Source organism: Peromyscus leucopus, chromosome 15 (assembly GCF_004664715.2).
Source record: "Peromyscus leucopus breed LL Stock chromosome 15, UCI_PerLeu_2.1, whole genome shotgun sequence".
Classification (NCBI taxonomy): domain Eukaryota; kingdom Metazoa; phylum Chordata; class Mammalia; order Rodentia; family Cricetidae; genus Peromyscus; species Peromyscus leucopus.
Genome location: NC_051076.1, coordinates 24,558,498 through 24,579,384, shown reverse-complemented (window position 1 = coordinate 24,579,384; position 20,887 = coordinate 24,558,498). Strand labels below are relative to the sequence as shown.

At 38.7% G+C, this 20,887-nt stretch overlaps 1 protein-coding gene across 1 annotated transcript in view; it reads left to right on the top strand.

Annotated features, from left to right (window-relative positions):
• The window catches only part of Spta1 (spectrin alpha, erythrocytic 1), a 71,215-nt gene that overhangs the window by 38,369 nt on the left and 11,959 nt on the right, over positions 1 to 20,887 (top strand). The window contains exons 28-42 of the mRNA XM_028865613.2: positions 78 to 177; positions 268 to 465; positions 1,178 to 1,321; positions 3,835 to 3,938; positions 4,221 to 4,383; positions 4,629 to 4,760; positions 5,155 to 5,292; positions 5,479 to 5,583; positions 6,588 to 6,796; positions 8,339 to 8,459; positions 9,032 to 9,153; positions 10,234 to 10,366; positions 17,086 to 17,184; positions 18,614 to 18,776; positions 19,085 to 19,161. Coding sequence (XP_028721446.1) covers positions 78 to 177; positions 268 to 465; positions 1,178 to 1,321; positions 3,835 to 3,938; positions 4,221 to 4,383; positions 4,629 to 4,760; positions 5,155 to 5,292; positions 5,479 to 5,583; positions 6,588 to 6,796; positions 8,339 to 8,459; positions 9,032 to 9,153; positions 10,234 to 10,366; positions 17,086 to 17,184; positions 18,614 to 18,776; positions 19,085 to 19,161 — 2,008 coding nt within the window. The remainder of the gene's footprint in view (positions 1 to 77; positions 178 to 267; positions 466 to 1,177; positions 1,322 to 3,834; positions 3,939 to 4,220; positions 4,384 to 4,628; positions 4,761 to 5,154; positions 5,293 to 5,478; positions 5,584 to 6,587; positions 6,797 to 8,338; positions 8,460 to 9,031; positions 9,154 to 10,233; positions 10,367 to 17,085; positions 17,185 to 18,613; positions 18,777 to 19,084; positions 19,162 to 20,887) is intronic.

The following is a 20,887-nucleotide window of genomic DNA, read 5'->3' as shown; positions in this document are numbered from 1 at the left end:
GTATGGATTTTCTTTCTGCTGGAGGCAGAGAAGAATAAGGATAACCATGATTTATCCTAATATATTTACTTCTATAGTGATCTAGAGAATTGGATCAAAGCCGTTGGTGGCATAATATCATCACCGGAGCTGGCTGAGGACTTAACTGGCACAGAGATCTTGCTGGAGCGACACCAGGTACAGCTACTAGCCATGAATGTAAAACTCTCTTCTCACTTCAAAAGTTCCTACAGTCCTCAACCAGCACCTTTCCTACTTTCTCCACAGGAGCATCATGATGACATGAAGGCAGAAGACCCCACCTTCCAGGCCTTACAGGACTTTGGCAAGGAACTTATAGACAGAGACCACCGTAACAGCTATGAAATTGAAAACACTCTTTGGGATATTAAATTAAAGAGAGACGAGTTGGAGAAGGGTTGGGAAAACCGCAAGAAGATGCTAGACCAGTGCTTAGAACTTCAGGTACAGCATCTTCTGGATAGTTGAGGTTTTTGCCTCAGTTCCTTGAGAATGGTTTTATATGTTGATTGTGGGCATCCACTGTGTTAAGCTCTGTGAGCTTTAAACACTAGTATCTCTTGATTGTTTCATACTGTACCCCATGTTGTTAGACTGAGCATCCTTATATTCTGTGTTCTTGTTCCTGTTAAAAGAGACAAACCAGTGTCTATGAAATGGCTCAGTGGGTAAAGGTATTTGATCAGACACATCTACAGATAATATTTGACAAAGTTTTAAATAAATAACCAGCTGAAAATTAGATGCATAGAAAATCTCAGAACTTAGATCAGTAGTTCATGGTTATCATCAGTTCTATACTGAGTTTGATGCCATCCTAGGCTACCTAATACTCTGTCTCAAATTTTAATGGAAAGAGGGGGAAGAGAAGGAGAGAATGCCAGTCAGTAGCTCCTAGATGTACCACATATAGAGAAAGCATCCTCACATTTACTACATTGACTATGTCGTATAAAACACATAAGGTATGTTTGAAGCAAAAAGTAAAGTGACAGTATACTTAAGATTCATTAAAAGAATGCTTCATGAGAGACTTCAACAGCCCTGGCAAGATGCTTTGTGTCATAACCACTGAAGAGGAATAAGATCATTTCCTTGGCCCATGTAGAATAACCATATGCATGCCTCTGATTTCACCTACTCACCCCCACTACAGTTGTTCCGAGGGAACTGTGAACAGGTTGAGAGCTGGATGGTGGCACGTGAGAATTCCCTGAGGTCAGACGACAGGGACCACTTAAACAGTCTACAAGCTTTGATGAAGAAACGGGATGATTTGGACAAAGCAATCACTACCCAGGTAAAAATAAATATAAAAATTCCAATAACAACTACTGTTGAGAACTATATGGCCTAGTTTCAGATCAGCATATAAATACTTGTCCAATGGATCGCCATGAGGCAAGGCCCTTGGAGATGGTCTCTCAATTGGCCAAGACCAGTGGACCTTGAAACAGCACAGAACACTGCTAGAAACACATAGCCTACACACTCTCTTATCTCTCATGATATTGATGATTCTCTTGGATGCTTTTAGTTTCACTTTGTCAGTCACACATGGGATAGATGTAATCATTCCTGGAAAGCCTATTTTTTTTTTCTCCAGTATTTTCTAAAATTCTTTGGGAACTGATGCTTCTCAGGTTTCTTATAGAGACGCTTAGGCATGCAGGACCCTTTTGTTTTGAGAATGGACACATTTTGAGAATGTGTGCCTAAGTTTATCACCTTTTAACTTTATAAAGACAAGATGTGCCTGGCTTAATATTCAGCCAAGCTAACAAAATCCTGAGCATTGTTTTTGGTTTAAAAGTTGTTTTGATGTATAAGTTTAGGGGGAAAATGTATTTTTTTTTTTAACTAGAGGTTAATCCTGGAGGCTGGATAAAATGTGCTTGTTTTTGAAGTATAAATAAACATGGCTAAAGCTATTTGGGGTCGGCCATTTGTGTGAAATTCATCTGGTGGTCAGACACAGTTCTTTTTCTGCTGATGTTATACCCAGATCTTGGGGACCCCCAAAAGACCACCACGGAGACCGAATTCCATATGTACAAGCAAAGAGCTTTTATTTTCAAGCTCCAGGCCTTGGTCTGTCTGTCCCATACAGTGGTGAGAGTGGAGAGCCCTGAGCCCATTCAGGGTAGGTTTTTTTATCATAGCAGAGGTTGGGGTGAGGGGATTTCCAGGGTTCAGGACCCTGATTGGCTGACAATTGTCTAGGGGTATTTGTAAAACAAAAATAGGTGTGTGATAGACTCAGGAACATCTGGCCACCTTATCTAATGGTTGGAATGTTTGGGATGTCAGGTACTTCCCCATCCCTGGGTGGATCCCTGGGTGGTGTCAGCTTATGGTTTTTCCTGGATCTGGATGTTACCTACCAGTAAGTCTGTCACAGAAGCTGTGTCTGGGCCACTAAGCCTGTCATGGAAGGTGTGTGGTCAAGCTGTTTGGGGGCCCCTCCACACTGACACCCCTTCCCAGTCTCAGGGACCATGGCAAACTATTAGTAATAATCACAGATACTCTGTACCCTTGCCGGGTTTTCTGATTTTTAAGGCATTTTATTTTCCGTTTGCTTCTCTTTAATCATTGTTTTATTAGCGTGTTAATTATAAATACTAGGGAGTTTCCTTAGGATACTTCCATGTATGTACACAGTGTTTTGAACATATTTATCTCCTGTTACCTGTCCTTGTCTTCCCCCCACTCCTGCCCTTATCATCCTCTTCCTCTCAGCTAGCCCTGATTAATTCTACTTCCATACCTTTTGCCTTTTCTTTTTTAATGGCCCATAAAGTTCGTTGACTGGAACATGGTATAATTTTGTTTGCAGGAAGAAGAGCCCCTCACCAGTGGCTATGCCACAGTAACAGATAACTCTCCTTCACCCTCATAACTGTACACAAATCCTCAGGGAGGAGTGGGCTTTATCAACCCTATCTAACACAAACACAAATGTCCTTTCTCATATGAGGACCCCTGATCCTAACTTTTGTGCATGTGCATTTGTGTGGAAGTGAACATGGGTAGAAAGGTGTCTATTGGAGAGGAAAAAAGATTCCTAAACACATGTAGATCACATGTGATGTGAAGTGAAGCAGGAATACAGGTGTGTGTGCGCGTGCGTGCGTGCGTGCGTGCGTGCATGCGTGCCTGTGTGTGTGTGTGTGTGTGTGTGTGTGTGTGTGTAAAGCCTTAAAGACACGGAGAAGGTACAGGGATATGGGAGACAGAAAGGGATGAGGATAAGGGTCAACCAAAACTAAACATGTATAAAGTGGTCATAGGGAAATTTGGTACTTGATAAACTAATCAAAAAATAAGATGGAATAGTTAGAATGAATGTAACCTGTGTGGGTGGATGGCATTACTCTCAGAAGCCATAGGCTGTTAATCCCCAAGTCACCTTTGCTTCTTATGGGAATGATGGGGCAGGAAGGGGATGTTGACAAACTACATATGAACATTTGGCTTTCTCACATTAAGGCCTCCATTATTCCAAAACACAGTCTTTAGGACTCAATGTGACTTCATGTTACTCTGTTTCAGCATCTTACACAATGCAGGATTCATCTTCACAGCAGCCACAAGGAAAGTTTGTTCTATCCCAGCAGAGTAGATGTTTCCCTGTGTACCAGGAGTTTACTTTTTGATGCTGATACTGTCAACTGAACAGACAGACAGACACACAGACACACACACACACACACACACACACACACACACACACACATACAGAGTTTATCTTTAGGGTGGAGCCTGGCATTATATCAAAGATCTAATCACTAGCCATTTCCTTTTACCCAGGAAGGGAAGATTGATGACCTAGAGCGTGTTGCCACAAGGCTCATAGATGATGACCACTATGCCAAGGAAGAGATTGCTGCTCGCCTCCAGCGTGTGCTAGACAGGTCAGGCCTGCAAAGTCCTCTCTCTGCAATAGCATCATGATAAAGAGATACTTTTAAATTCTTGTCCTCTTGATGTGTATTTCTTAGGAGACTTCCTGTTCTAGACTTATAGAATGAAAAGCGTGGAAGACAATTCATAGGTTTACTTAAACGCTGTAGTATGTATGAAAAAGTGAGAGTCTATGAAAGGCCAAGGGTCAGGTTGGAAGATGGAAAATATTATGTATGTGGCATCGAAGCAAAGGCTTCCTGGGTAGAAAATGATCTGGCCTCATCCTTTAGATGGAAAGCTCTCAAAGAACAGCTGCTTGCTGAGCTGGGAAAGCTTGGGGACTATGCTGACCTGAAACAATTCTATCGTGACCTCGAAGATCTAGAGGAATGGATCAATGAGATGCTGCCCACAGCCTGTGATGAATCTTACAAAGATCCCACTAACATTCAGGCAAGTTCAATATAGAAATCTTGAAAAAATTCTCCACTCTCACTGTTGGTTGAAGGGGTCACCCTGATACTCAACGCTTCCTATGGTGGTTGGCTTAGTTTTGTTGTTGTTTTGCCAGGGGTATGGGGGGTTGGGGGGAGATAGTTGTTTTGTTCCATTAGTCTAATTATGCTTCTCTAGATAAGATTCTAATAATGCTTCTCTAGATGAGCAACTGAAGTGTTTTTTTTTTTCTTTGCCTTCAGAGGAAATATCTGAAACATCAGGCCTTTGAAAAAGAAGTCAATGGTCGTGCAGAACAGGTGGACGATGTCATCAACCTTGGGAACTCCCTGATTGAGCGAAGAGCGTGTGATGGTAATGAAGAGAACATGAAGGTAAAGTTTGTGCTTAGATAAGTTTGGCTTCCAGAGGCATGTGAAGAGAAGTCCTCCACTCTTTCAGTAGAAATAGAAATATAGTCATACTTCCTGGAATTCCAAAGAGGTTTCTGGCTTAACCTTGTCTATTTGACATTTTTTGTCTTTTCTGCCAAGAACCTTTTGGCATTCAGACATCAGTCACTTAACACAGCTCAGCATCTTGGTTTTCAAACTTTTCCTTTCACCTCACCTGCTGTTTTCCCAAATTCAACATGACTAGTTTGAAATGAATGACATTTACATATCACTATTTCATTTATAACAAGACCCTCCCCACAATATTCCTTCAAGTTCTTACAGGGCCCATGATTCCAAAGACTGTAATGAGTTCTCACTCTCTTGGAGCTAGGAGCAACTGGACAACCTAAAGGAAAACTGGGATTATCTCCTCGAGAGAACAATTGACAAAGGGCAGAAACTCAATGAGGCCAGTCGCCAGCAAAGGTTCAACACCAGCATCCGGGACTTTGAGTTCTGGCTTTCAGAGGTAATTGTACCTGAGAATGATGTAGACATTAGAACTTAATAAATACCTGTTAAGTAACTTAATTTATATTTGAATTGTTTCCTTGACCCTTCTTGGGAAATATCTGATAATGTAGATTGCTAAATCTTATGTTCCTTAAATGCAGTTTTTTCCTAAAATCTTTCCTTCTTGTTTCTCTATTCGCAGGCGGAAGGCTTGTTGGCCATGAAAGATCAGGCCAGAGACTTAACCTCAGCAGGAAACCTACTCAAGAAGCATCAGCTCTTGGAAGCAGAAATGGTGGCTCGAGAGGTAACATGTGGTGGAATCTCACTCTTCTGGACAAGGCGGAAAGAATTCTGACCTCCTATCTTAGGAGAATACTTGAGATGACAGCCTTGAGGTCACTGACCATTTTAGCCAGGTCAAATCCATGGGCTGCAGAGCCATTGTGAGAGTCATTATCGATTAGCACTGAAGCATAGGATCTAAGACTCTGGGAAGTGGATCGTGAAAGTTATCTCTATTTATCATTTTACTGGTGCATAAACTTACTACTTTCTGAAACTACAAAGTTGAGCTGGTCTTTGAAAGAAAAGACTTTGAAAGAAAAGTTGACCTTATAAAGGAAAGAAAAGAAATAAAACCAAATGGGAGAATGCAATTGTTTGAAGCACATAAGTACCTATGTAAGTCCTGTGGAGGATTCCATTTGCAGCCTAACCTGGGCCAGTACCAAAATTCTGACAGGGTTAACTATCAATTACACACCAGATAATTATATAAAATTAGTTTACTTAATAATAAAGATATACGTTAAAAGGTCAAAAAGCCAAAGGCTCTGTGGTTTTGATGTGTCAGGATTTTGTAATAGTTCCCACTACATAATTATTGGGCTGCTCTAGATTGAGCACATGCATAAAAGGCCATGGATGTGTTGTGTGCTCAGCCCAAGAATACTACAAAACAGGGTACTGCTGAGTGTTTTGATCAATTGGTTAGTAACTATCAATTGCAGCACTGTGAAGACAGTCGTGTGTGGGACAAGTTATTATTCTAGTTGGTGAAAGCAGGAGAGAACATAGGAGGAGGATTAGGTTAACTAGGGATACATGTGATCTGGAGTAATATAGGCATGATATCTATATTGCTGATGTACCTCTTTTGCAACCACATTTGTGTGAAACACTTAATCATGTATATCAATTCAGTGTCTTCAAAAGCAGTCTATTGAACCTAGTTAAGGAAGTAGAACCACTGAAGTCTAGGTCTGTATAACACCATACTCCATTCACTAAGCATGCTGGATTTTCTAGAACCCTCTCAAAGATCTGAATAATCTGGCTGAGGAGCTGATCTCCAGTGGAACTTTCAACACTGACCAGATAGAAGAGAAAATGAATGGTGTCAATGAGCGCTTCAAAAATGTCCAGAGCTCGGCAGCTGCACACCATGAAAAACTGAAAGAGACCTATGCCTTGTTCCAGTTCTTTCAAGACCTGGATGATGAGGAAGCCTGGATAGAGTATGTATCACCACCTCACTGGAGAACCCACCAAACAGACTCATTTTATGTAATTGATTTGCATGTTGATAATGCTTTTAAACCTCTGTCTTAACTGAAAGTAAACATTGGTTTCACTTTTCACCTTCAGTCGATGCAGGCAGGAAATCAAGTGCAGAGGGAGATAGGAAGAGTAGTTTATTCATATGAACTACTCTGGGAATAAAATTCAGACACCACACACATTTGTTTTAAATAGTACATTGGATTGTAGGGCATACATAGCTGACCCTTTGCAGCTTATACAGAAGATCACAACATTGCCATTACCATTTCCTTTTAAGGTTTATTTGTTTTTATATATGTGCATGTGAGTATGTCTGTGTGTATGTGTACTTACATGCAGGTGCCATGGAGGCCAGAAGAGAACATAGAATTCCCTAGAGCTAGAGATGCAGGTGGTTGTTGAGCCTCCTGATGTGAGAGCTAGAAACCAGTTCTCTGCAAGAACAGCAAGTGCCGTTATCCACTGAGCCACTTCTCCGTGTTACATAATAAATGACCCTAAGCAGCCACATTATCTGTCACAGTTTTACTGCTGATCCCATCCTTTTAAATAGGCTGAGAAATTCTTAACAAATCAATATTTTTTGCCTGCTTCATAGTTACTTTGTTTCTCATCTGCCAATCTGCAGATTCTTGCAAGTAACAAATAAATTAGCTGGAAGCATGGTTTATACAGTGTCAAGTTGGACCTTTTAGTAGTCATAAAATACTATAACCTTTTGGTGTTCAAACATTTCATGTAGTTTATAGTGATAAAGATCAAACTCAAGACTTTGTACAAACAAGGCAAGTTCTCCACCACTAAGCTATATCTCCAGATATTGTTATTGATATTAATACACAAAATAATAAAAGTAATATAATTTTTATAGTTTTAAAGAAGTGAACATTAATATATGTTCTAGAGTACCAATGGGAGGCTGTTACAGCTATATACATAATGGATGTTGCTATGTTATTTTAATTTTGTTGATATAAATCAAGTTTTCTGAAATTCTCTTCTACTGCTTATCTTTTTGGTGTTGGTTTCTGGATAAGTAAAGGTTTCTATTACTTTGATAAAACACCCTGACCTAAAGCAACTTGGGGAGGGAAAGGTTTATTTCAACCGCACTGTCCTTCACCAAAGGAAGGCAGGGCAGGAACTCAAACAGGTCAGGAATCTGGTGGCAGGAGCTGATGGCAGAGACAATGAGCATGTGCTGCTTGTTCTTCATAGCCCACAGAGAACTGGACCTTCCTATATCAGTCAGCAATCAGAAAAATGCACTAAAGGCTTGCCCATGGGTCAGTGCTGTAGGAGCATCTTCTCACTTGAGATTCTCTCTTCCCAATGACCCCAGTTTGTGTCAAGTGGACATAAAACTTGCCACCACAGTCATAGAGTTCATCAAAATCTCTCAGCTTTTACCACACATGCACTTAGAAAGCTATTCCTCTGGGTTGATCTCAGATATATCTAACCTCTGATTTTTCCATTTTCTTCCTGGGTCTCAGGGAGAAGTTGTTACGAGTGAGCTCAAAAGACTCTGGGAGGGACCTTCAGAGTGTTCAGAACTTACTGAAGAAACACAAACGCCTAGAGGGAGAGCTGGTAGCCCATGAACCTGCTGTCCAGGTAGGAATCGAATGCCAGACCTAAAGGGGATAGAAATCACCTAAAAGCAGTTTTTCACATCATAGTTGGATAAATCAATACAGTAAAATGCAAAACAGTGTTCAGACATAGCTATACCTCATTTAGATAATGGGAATTCTTCTCTTGTGTGTATTTTGTGAACTCGGAATAGGAGGTTCTAAACAGGATGCCAAGATCTTTCCTAGAAAGATTAATTCTGACACTGATGGACAGTCATTGACAATTGGGATGTGGGTTGAGATGCCTGGGAAAGATAACTCTGGTTCTGAACTAGCAGTACAGTCTCCCTGTGTTTGTGAATAACCCATAAGGCAGAATAAAAGGAGTAGTCTACTGGGTTTCTGGGATGTTTGCCAAAATAATTGGGAAAGCTTAGCATGGAAGATATTGCTATAGCTTTCTTCATATTCCCAGGATCCCGGGACTACCTCAAGTCCCAGGAGCACATGGGTAATCCGATGTTAGGAAAGACTAGATCTCTTGCTATGAATTATGACTTACTGAGAGGAGGATATTATAGAATGATAGACTGTGGAATATGTATTCTTCAGAATGTGCTGGATACGGCAGAGAGCCTGAAAGACAAGGCTGCTATAGGGAAAGAGGAGATCCAGGAGCGGCTGGGTCAGTTTGTTCAGCATTGGGAAAAGCTCAAAGAGTTGGCAAAGACCAGGTGAGTTGGACAATAGAAATCCCAGTATGGTTCCTGTGTTTGAAGAATTAGACTGTTGTTTGAAGGATGCTTATGTTGCAGCTCAACATGGCCTACAGACCCTAATCTAGTTTATTAATTCACACTCAAAAACCAAGTCCTTCATGAACCTTCCCTCTGGTGGCTGTGGAGGCAGACAGTTCTTTCTGGGGAATAAGAGGAATTCACCAGAGCTGCAAAGATGGCTCAGCAGTTAAGAATACTTCATACTCTTGCAGACAACCCAAGTTCAGTTCCCAGCATCCATAATTGGATGCTTGACAACCATCTGTAATTCCAGTTCCAGGAGATCTATCTAGTGCTGTCTACTGGCCTCCACAGGCACTGGTATACACTTGGTGTACCTTCATACTGTCTTAGTTAATATTCCTACTGCTGTCATAAAACAAAGCAATTTGGAGTGCAGAGTTTATTTCGGTGTACAATTCCACATCACATTCCATCACTAAGGGAAGTAAAGGCAGGAACTCAAGCAGCATAGGAACCTGGAGGCAGGAGCTGATTCAGAAGCCATGGAGGGGTGCTGCTTACTAGTTTGCTCCCCATGGTTGCTCAGCCTGCTTTCTTATAGCACTTTGGATCACCAGCCCAGAGTTAGCACTCAGGCATATACACATGCATATCAATTTTAAAAAATATTTTTTTAAAAAACAAAATCTTTTAAAATTTGTTTTAAAACAAAAACAAGGATCTTTTCTGGATTTGCAGTACTTGATCAGGTAAGAGGACAGATAGTACTTGACACGGGGAGTCACTGCCTCACTACGGAGTGTCTACTGAACTGAGACTTTTGTTTGGGTGGAATTTCCTTCATTCAATCAAAGTTTCAGCACTATTGCATAATAAACTTCGAGGACATTAGTCTCTTCTGTGTCACGAGGGATCAGCACCACTGACCAATAGGCATGTAGAGTGTGTTCTTGCCCAGTTACGCTGTGACTGTCCTGAGAACCAGTGGTTTTCTGGGGTGGGGAAACCTGCTGTAGCTCCACAGTTGACCTGTTCCTTCCTACTCCTGTTGGGCTAACTGCCTTGTCACAGAGGGGCACAGTTGGAAGAGTCTCTTCAGTATCTGCAGTTCATGGAGAACGCAGAGGAAGAGGAAGCCTGGCTGAGCGAAAAAGATGCTACGGTCAGCCGGGGGGATTCTGGAGACACACTGGCTGCTACTCAGGTAAAGGAAAAGCAAAATGGGTCAATTGTATCATCCCTATCATTTGAACCTTCCCTTAAGAATGTGGTGTTTTCACCTGTGAAATTAGAACCCATCTCCTGGCTTAGAGAAATGTGGATGCTTCTGTTAATTTTAGTATGAGAAAACAAGATCTGACTTATCTTAAGTCATGGAGCCAAACAGGGATGAAAGCAGAATTCAGAGCTGAACCTGTGTGCTGACTGCATAGAAAACATCACAGTGAGAGAACTTTCCTTATACGTGTGAGTCCTTACAGGCTGTAAATATTTTTTCTAGAGATTCTATCAAGTATCCATGTTCCATTAATAGGAAAAAATTAATAGTCATTTATCTTGAATTGGCTACAGGTCCAAAATATAAAATTTTAGAAAAAGAAGGATTTTAGCATGCATATTAACAGAACAGTTCCACATTTAGAGACATCCTTTTAAGCTACCTTTATTGGATTTTGTGAATAAAGAATTAACAAGTTCTATGTGTGCTCTTTAGTTAATGTAAGTTTGGGCAGCTGTGGAGAAAGCCTTCACAGAAGAGTAATATTCTGATGACTTTGAGTCTGTTTCACAGCCTTACATACAGAGACTTTGCTAAGAGCTCTGTGTGGAGATGAATCACTTCTATGTGAGATCATAAAGGAAGACTTAGATTTGCAGGAAAACATTTAAATTCTGAAGACCAAATGTCTCAAATTATCAGCCTTTTATCTAAAAACATAATTTGTAACATGCCCTGTACAAGCTCTAACATTTTAATATTTCATATCAAATACTCCCAAAGGGTTCTCTTTTTAAAATTTAAGCTTTATTAGTTATTTTTTGGGTTTTGGTTTTGTGAGACAGAGACTCACCATGCAACAGTGGCTGGTCTCAAACTCATGTCAATCTTCTTAATTCAACCTCCCAAGTGCTTAGAGTGTGACTGTGCAGTATCAAAGCCTTTTATTTTGAAAACCAGAGATGTACATGCCTTAGAATTAATAATTCAGAGAAACTATACATCATTTAGTATATATTCTAATTGTGTTAATATAATCTAATTAATATAACCTGTTAATATAATCTAATGCTAATATATTCACATTTAAAAAGAGCTACAGTATAGTATCAAAATATTCACATTTTCAAGATGGCCATCACAAAATGTCCCCCTCCCCATTTTTCATCTATAACTGTTTCCAATTCTTTCCACCTCAAACTGCTATACTTGCTGTTTTGGCTGTGAGTCTAGCTTTTAATAGCTGACTCATCTCTCCAGCTCTTGAATTGATATTCTTAACTTTTTTAACCTTCTAGAAAGAAAGAAAGAAAGAAAGAAAGAAAGAAAGAAAGAAAGAAAGAAAGAAAGAAAGAAAAAGAGAGAAAGAGAGAAATGAGGGAAGGAGGGAGGGGAAGAGAGAAAGAAGATAGATAGATAGATAGATAGATAGATAGATAGATAGATAGATAGATGATGGATAGATAGATGTATAGATAGATAGGTAGATGTATAAATAGATAGATAGATAGATAGATGATAGATAGATAAATAGATAGATAGATAGATAGATAGATAGATAGATAGATAGATAGATAGAGATAGATAGTAGTTAGATATAGACATAGACATAGATAGCTCTTTCATCTTGGAAATTAAAAGCTAACACTTACTGGGAATACACTCTATCACAGCTGTAATCCCAACCATATTACTTTAATTTTGAGACAGGTTTTCATGAAGTGGCCCAAGTTGGCCTTAAATTCACTGTTAGCACAGGTAGACCTTCAACAAGTAATCTTCCTGCCTTGCCTCCCAAGTAGCTAGAATTAGAATCTCATGACAGCAGGTCTGGACCTCTTTTACATTTCTATAATTTTGTCATTTGTCTTGATGCCTTGAGTACTGTGGTTCACAGCTACAATCCTGGCTCTTGGGAGGACTGAAGCAAGATAATTATTATGAGTTCAAATCCATCTTAGGCTAGACAGCTGCTGTTTTGATACAACAACAAAAGGATAGATATGAAACCATAAGCAGAAGAATCACTGACATAAAACAACGTCAAATAGATGGGAAAACATAGGAGGCAGATATTTGTAACTTTTGAAGGAGTTTGGAGTTTTCATGCAGCATGCTTTAGTGATTAGTTCAGGTTCCTGTGTGCAACAAAGTTCATTTCTTTTTTATCCCTAGCAATGTACAACAGCTTAGCCACTCCCCTGGGTTGTTGTACTTTCTGTCTGTTTTGAAAAGAGCTCTTGTAAACACTGTTGCACAATTTTTGTGCACACATAAGTGATTATTTCTCTGGGACAAATACTCAGGAGTTGGATTGCTGGACTATGTATATGCTAATGCCTGCTTAGTTTTGCAACAGTAAATTAAGCTCAGCTGTTTTCCAGTATGGTTGATCATTTAACACTCTTATCACCAATGCATATGTGATACAGTTTCTCCACATGCTCACTAGCATTGTGTTTACATTAATTTTACTTTATCCCAGTCAGTGGACAATGACACCATGCTGTGCTTTTAATGTGCATTTCCTTAATAATATTTTTTGTTTGACATCTCTATATTTTCCACTGTGAAATGTCTCTTCACACCTTGTATCAATTTCTATACATGATAGCATTTAATATGAGATATGTCAACTTAATAAAACTATACATACACAAAATATTATTGGTGAAGATAGGTACAGTGTATATCAAAACTCTTATCCTCTTTATTTGATGGAAACTTATGATGGATCATTAGCAGCAGGTCACTTTCCCTTTCTAGTTCCTGGTAACTACCATCCTACTCTTTCTATGCATTTCCCCCTACAAGTTAAGTCACACAGAAAGTCTTTAAATAACTGACTTACATTATTTGGCATGATTCCACAATGTTTATCTTTTGGCATTATAAGTTATAAAGATTTCTCTCTCATAAATTTATAAAGTGAAACTGTTATATCTTATATGTATATAAAAGTTTGTACTACATTTTTACCTATACATCTGACTAACGTTTCTCAATCTTCCTAATGCTGCCACTCTTTAATACAGTTCCTCATTTTGTGATGACACTTAACCATAAAATTATTTTCATTTCATTGCTATTTCAAAATTGTAATTTTGTTACTATTATGAATCATAATGTAATTATTTGATATGCAGGATCTCTGACATGTGACCCCTATGAGAGGGGTGTTTGACCCAATAGGGGTCACCACCCACAGGTTGAGAACTACTGCTCTAGACTTTCAGATTTAGTTTTTCATGACTAAAGGTGTGACTTGAGATGAACATTCCATTGAGCATAAAAATGCCAATGTCTTTTCAAAACCCCAGTAATATACAATAATTGCACTTCTGGAGGATATGGACATTATATTTAAATTGTCTTGAACAATATCAATTACACTTATCAAAGCAGTTAAGTCTGAATTTCTGCCAACAGCCTATCATGGCTCCCATTCTCAAAATCCTTGGTAACATGTATCGCCTTTTGCTTTTGTCAGTCATCACCCTCCTAGGCATGAGGTAATAGATAGCCCATTGTGCTTTAATTTCCATTTCCTCCTGATCAATCATCATGAACAGATGTCTCATACACCAGTGAGCTGTTCACGCCTTCTTTGAAGAAGTTTCATTCAGATCATTATCCTATTTTTAAATCAAACCATTGAGCATTCCTTTTTAATGTTCCTGTCATATGTTTCTCTACTTACTTATTCCAGTAGTGAGTTAAAGCTTTGGAAATTAACCCTTACAAGATAAGCGGTTTGTGTGTTTATCATCATTCTGCAGGTGGTGCTTGAGCTCTGTTGATTGTCCCCTGGGATGTGCAGAGCTTTGGAGTTTGATTTGGTCCTACTTCTCTATTTGTGGCTCCTGTTGTCTGTGATTTTGTTGTAAAACCCATGCAACTATTGCCAAAAAAAAGTCTTGAAATTTTCCCTGTTTGTGTCCTCTCAGAGAGAGGGGGCATACTTTTCACTATATACACTTAAGTCTTTAATCTATTTTACTTGATTTTTAAAGACATTATTTAAGACAATGAGCTGATCTATATCTTATGCAAGGGTAGATATAGGATTTTAAGTACCATTGAGACTATCCTTTCCCTGTGGTATATTTTTGAGACTATTAGAGACTGCATATATATTGTTTTATTTCTGTTCTATGCACTTATGTCTTTCTTTATGCCAGTTTCATATTGTTTTCATTACTGTAGTATTATGACATGCTTTTGAAATCATGACATGAGATCTCTAGTTTTATTCTCTTTTTCAGGCTTGGTTTAGCTATTTTTATTCTTCAGTAGTTTCACCTGAATATGAGATTTGATTTTCTTATTTCTGTAAAATATGTCCTAAGAATTTGGATAAGGATTATGTTGAATCTGTAGAACTTTTCATGTGATATGTGGATTTAACAATTTTCATTCTTCTAATCAATGAAAAATGTGAAATTGACTTATTTACTTGCATTGTTTATTATTTCTTACATCAGAGTTACCTAAATTTCAATGTATACCTTTTTGATTCCCTTGGTTAAATTTATGGTCAAGAATTTCATTGGTTTCTATGAGATTTATATAAAGAAGATTTCTTAATTCATCTTTCATGTAGTTCATTATTAATATATAGAAATGGAGTATATCTATGTGTTGACTTCTATTCTGAATTTTTTCTCTTAGATTTATTGGTTTCACAGTTTCTGTGAAGTATAGAGTTTTTAACATGTTATATCACTTGATTCCCAAACAGACTATTTTACTTATTCCTTTCTTATTTAGATCACCTTACTTCTTTTTCCTACTTAATTGCATTGGCTAGTACTCCCAGAATTATGTTGGATAAAAGTATCACAAGTGCATATTTTTATCTTGTTCCTGATTTTAAAGGGAAAGTTTTTTATTTTTTTAAAAACTATTTGATACAATATTATCTGTGTACTTTTCATATGTGGAGTGTGTTGAAGTAATAGCCTGTTTTTATTTTGTCAATAATTTTTATATTGGAAAAACTGCTGAATTTTGTCAAGTGTTTTTTTGGTACTGAATGAGGTCTGATGTGATTTTTCTTTTCTTCTCTTAATGTGATTTATCCCATTTGTTAATCTGTATATGCTGATGCATATTGGCATCTGAGGAGTGAATTCCATTTGTCCTCCCGCAAAAGCCTTTTTATTGCCCAACATGTTCAGTTGCAAAGCATTTTGTTGAGGAGTCTTCCTCTCAGTTCACCAAGGACATACACAACATTGAATAGATGGATGGATTCCTGGGAATGTAAACCTACCAGGAGTAAGTCATTAAGAAATACAAAGTCTGATCAGTAGTCAGAAATCAGAAAATTTCAACACAGCGAAAGCCTCTCAGTTCTTCAAGAACATGAGCCTATAACTTTCTCTTACTCTGATGTCTTCATCTGACTCTGGTAGCCATAAGGCTTTCTTCATAAAAGAGAATGGGAAATATCCTCTTTTCTTAAAGTTTTGAACAGTTTATAAATAGTTGGCATGATTTATTTAAGTGTTTGGTTGAATTAGTCAGTGAAGCCATCTGGTCCTAGAATTTGCTGAGCTGAAATTTCTGATTTCTGACTACTGTTCAGACTTGCATTTCTTAATGACTTACTCAAGGCAGGTTTAATTCCAGGGATCTATCCATCTATTCAACATTGTGCATTTTATTTTTATTTAATTCTTGGCAGTTATTTTTGGAGATCCTTTCTCTTTGTGTGGCATCAGTTTTCTTTTATTTACTTATATTTTAGTTTCTAAACGTATCATTTGGAAATAGAAGATAAAAATGGTAAAAGAACTTTATTTCAAGAAGTATACATGGTATACACACACAATTCAAGGTTAACTAAAGCATTCAGTCTTACAACATGAATTACCTTTCAAATCTCCATTACAATTTTTTTCAAAAATGATATAAAAACCACATTGTATCCTATATTATTTGAAAATGAATAAACATCTATTCTGATGCATAGGCATCTGATATGTTGAAATTTATTTTCAAAATAGGATTTAGTAAAGGTACAGACATTCGTTTTGTTTAATTAGCTTGAGTTATGATGACACATAGGAAAAATAAGTATTAATAAGATGCCTGTATGAAAAGAGATAGATAGGAGGTGGTGAGGGCTAGCATAAATATTTTTGAGGAAATTTCATAAGGAGATAGAAACACTATTCAGACTCTATCCTCACTTCCCTTTCCATCTTGTGAGCTGCACAAATTGCCTGATTTCCAGATAATAGTTTTTAACAAAGAAGGTTTGGGATGAGATTCAATGACGCCATGTTCTCCTTAACTCCTACCTTTAGGAATAGTTCTTAGTTTAGGATGTTCTTAATACTTGATATTTTCTCAAAGATGGAGTGTTTGTAGAGTTGCATGAATCTCAGTGTTGAAAAATCCTCATATTTCACCTTAATCTTTTGATTCCAAGATAAAAAGAAAACAACTCTTAGAGGCATGTGGGAAGTAAGAAACAGTGTCCCTGGATTCCTGTCACTCTTTCCAGTGAGATCACCCTGTTTGGCAGGAAAGAGTTTTTAAGAGGAATTTGATAGAGCTGTTGCAGAGGAAGTGCACCCTCATCCAATTCATTAATTGGCTGGGCCAACTCTGTTGAATAACATACTGTGGACTTGTATGTAGATGGAGGTTGACCATTCTTGAACATCATGATCTTTGCTGATCTGTTCATGCAGAGTTTGCTAAAGAAGCTTGAAGCTTTGGAGAATGACTTTGCTGTGCACCAGACCCGGGTACAAAATGTGTGTGCACAAGGAGAAGAAATTCTTAGTAAGGTGAGTTCTGAAAGTGATTGGTCCAAATTCGGAAACAAGAACAGTGATGAAATTGCCTATAGAAAGTAATAAAATAGAATTATAGAGAGATTCTTTTGAAATGGCATGTCACTGTGTAACTCTTGGATGGCTTAGAGCTTGGTGTGTAGACCAGGCTGGCCTCAAACCCATAAATCTCTATCTCCCCCTGCCTCTGTCTCTTCCTCTGCCTCTCAAGTGTTGGATTTGAAAACCTGCTCAATCATACTCAGCCCATAACACAGAATTTTATTAACCTCTTCAAAGCAGAATTTAGTTGTTTCCTGCAGCAACCCTTTACCCACTCAATTGGTGTTTTCTGAAAATTATTTACAAGTTCTTATATGTTCTTTCATCATTCCACAAAAATACATTAATGGCATTTTTGCCAATCTCCATAAATCCTAAAACAAGTTTTGACTATTATATTAGTTAGGGTTTCTATTGAGGAAGAAAGGGTTTATTTCATTGTATGCTTCTAGCTAACAGCCCATCACAGAGGGAATTCCAGGCAGTAACTCAAGCAGAGCAGGAAGTTGGAGGCAGAAACTAAAAAAGAGGCCAAGGAGGAATGCTGCTTACTGGCTTGCTCCCCTTAGCTTTCTTAGTCTGTTTTCTTGTAACACACACAACTGCCTGCCCAAGGGTGGCACTGCCCCCAATGATCTGGGTCCTCTTACATTAATCATCAATCAATCAAATGCCCCCACAGACTTATCCACAGGACAATCTGGATGTGACATTTTCTCACTTCAAATTACCTCTTCCCAAATAACTCTAGCTTGTGTCAAGTTGACATAAAACTAGCCAGTATATCCATAGAGTACCCCAAAAGCCTTAAGTTCATTATCTTCTAGGCCTCTTGAGAAGAGGACCACACAAGAACCTCTTGATTATTTGTGAATCTTTCTTTGCTTGCATTATCTTTTTTTTAAGATTTATTTATTTATTATATATATAGCATTCTGTCTTCATGTATGCCTTCAGGCCAGAAGACGGCACGAGATCTCATTATGGATGGTTGTGAGCCACCATGTAGTTGCTGGGAATTGAACTCAGGACCACTGCAAGAGCAGCCAGTGCTCTTAACTGCTGAGCCATCTCTCCAGCCCCACTTGCATTATCTTTACAAAGCCTCATTGATCTCTAAAAATGGATGACTCTGTGTTCCAAAAACTTCATAAATAAAATCACACTTGAATAAACAAACATGTCACAATTGTCCAGATGCTAAAACGGAAATATCACTCTTGAACACATCTGAGGAATGGAATCATTGCAATATACCTAGAATATACCAGTTAGGTGTTTTGGATAAGAGAATTGAGAGCTTTTCACTGGTGAAGAAGAATCATGTTTCTAGCTCCTCAGCTTGTCTGCCTGACTCCTCCTCTCAACCTTGGCTTTACAGGAAGAAACTCAAAACAAGGATAAGATTTCCACCAAGATCCAAGTTCTGAATGAAAAGACAACTTCTCTGTCTAAGGCAATAGCTGCTTGGAAGTCACAACTGGATGAGGAGCATGCGTTCCAGCAGTTTAACTGGAAGGCTGATGTGGTGGAATCATGGATAGGTATGAGATGCTGGGGCCGAGGTCCTTGGTTCAAAGACTGCTATTTGAAGAACGGTCTCTGGATTTTACCTTTACCTCTGGAAATGAGGTGAACTACTTATTTTTATTTCTTCTAGACACAATCACACACACTCACACACACACACACACACAGGCATTAGGTAATTAAGTGTCGTAAAGCCGCAGAACAGTTGTTAGGGACTGGTAATTTCATATATGATATACCTGTTCTGAGAATCTGGAAGCTTTCTCACTGACTACTACAAATAGCCATCTAATATTCCCTCCTGACTTTCCTTGCTTTCTAGGTGAAAAAGAAGCAAGTCTGAAGACCAAGAGCAATGGTGCAGACCTCACTGCCTTCCTCACACTCCTGGCAAAGCATGTGAGTAAGGGATGCCATGTCAAATGGGGCCAGGGAGGCCAATACTTATCATTTGCTTATAATTTGCTCTCTCTCTCTCTCTCTCTCTCTCTCTCTCTCTCTCTCTCTCTCTCTCTCTCTCCCTCTCTCTCTCTCTCTCGCTCTCTCTCTTGCTCTCACTCTCGTTCTCTCGCTCTCTCTCCCAGGCCCATTCCCTGCTATTAAGGTATATGTGTTTGTCATCTTGAATTTTATCAAGAGTCAACTTTTGGCTTTTCTAATTTTCTCCATTTGTGCATTTTACTAATTCCTGTAATTAGGCCATTTTGTTATTATAATTAAACGTTCCATGGAGAAACTTAAGGCTGAGGGGATGTCTCAGTGGGTAAAGTGCTTGCTACCCAAACATGAGGACCTGATTTCAGATCCAGCACTAACTTTGGGAGGCAGAGACAGAAAGATCTTGGGAATTTATGCTGCTGCATTCAACAAGAGAATCCTGTCTCAACAAAGACAATGTAGGGAAATGAGGAAGACACCTGATGCCAACCTCTACCCTCTGCATGTACATAGACACACACACATATAAACACTCCACACAGAGAGAAAACAAGACTTGGACCTTCCAATAAGCTTAAGTTAGCTTGTTTTAAAAAGAGCATTTCATTCATAGTATAATGCTGTTAGTTCAAACAGTACAAGAAATGACAAAGTCACTGGCAAATGAGAAGAGCATGGCAGGAACGATGAGATCATAAAGGAAGTGGGAAAGAGATGGGGGTGATACAAATCTTTCCTGAGGACATTGGTTCAAGTGACCTAAGGACCACTTGTTCAGCACTGTCTCTTAAAGAGCTCATAGCACCATCACTGCACAGAGGATGAAAAGTTTCACATGGGTGTCTTACCAATAGTATATATTTGGATAGCACGCTACTTTTTAATTTATTAAATTTTGTTGGAAAGGTGAATCTGTTTACATTTAAGATAATTAATTCACAAACTTCATTTGAAGCTTTAACACCTGCTCCACCAAACCTTCTACTTTTTGGTCATGAATTAAAAGGTTACAAAACATATCCTCTGTGTGAGGACTTCACACCTTTGTCCTTTTTCCTAAGCGCTTTAGCTAGAGCATCTGCTTGGTAGGTCCTGCAGTCAGCACGCTGACACCACAAGAAACCATACTTAGCATCTGAGGCTCTAACTACTATTTCTGCTTGACTACTACTCAGACACTACCTGCTCATTTTTGGAATCTAAAGTGCCTTAAAATACAGAAGAATGGTGACTGTACATTCCTGCAGTTCTCTTTCTATATCATCTGCAAAAATGGATGCCCCAATTCCCCGGAATGGCTATTTCTGTCCTTTTAACTGCATGTGATTGCCAAAGTCTCGGAGATGCTTTCCTGTGACTGTCTTACCCTGCTCAGCTTATTCTGAGAAGGGAAACGTGGAGTGAATATTGCCATTACTGCAGTGCTCCTCCTTTCTCTCAGGCATTGTGGGCCATTCATTTGTAGCTTCTTCAGTTGTAGTCTGATTACACTTAAACAATAAATGTTTTAACAATTTTTAAATTGTTCTCAGTGGGTCTGGAGAGTTGCCTCAACAGTTACGATTATTGACTACCCTTCCAGAGGACCTGGGTTTGGTTGCCAGCACCCACATGGTTGTAACAACTGTCTGAATTTCTAGTTCAAAAAGACCTAATGTCTTCTTCAGGTCTCCACAGGCGTACATGC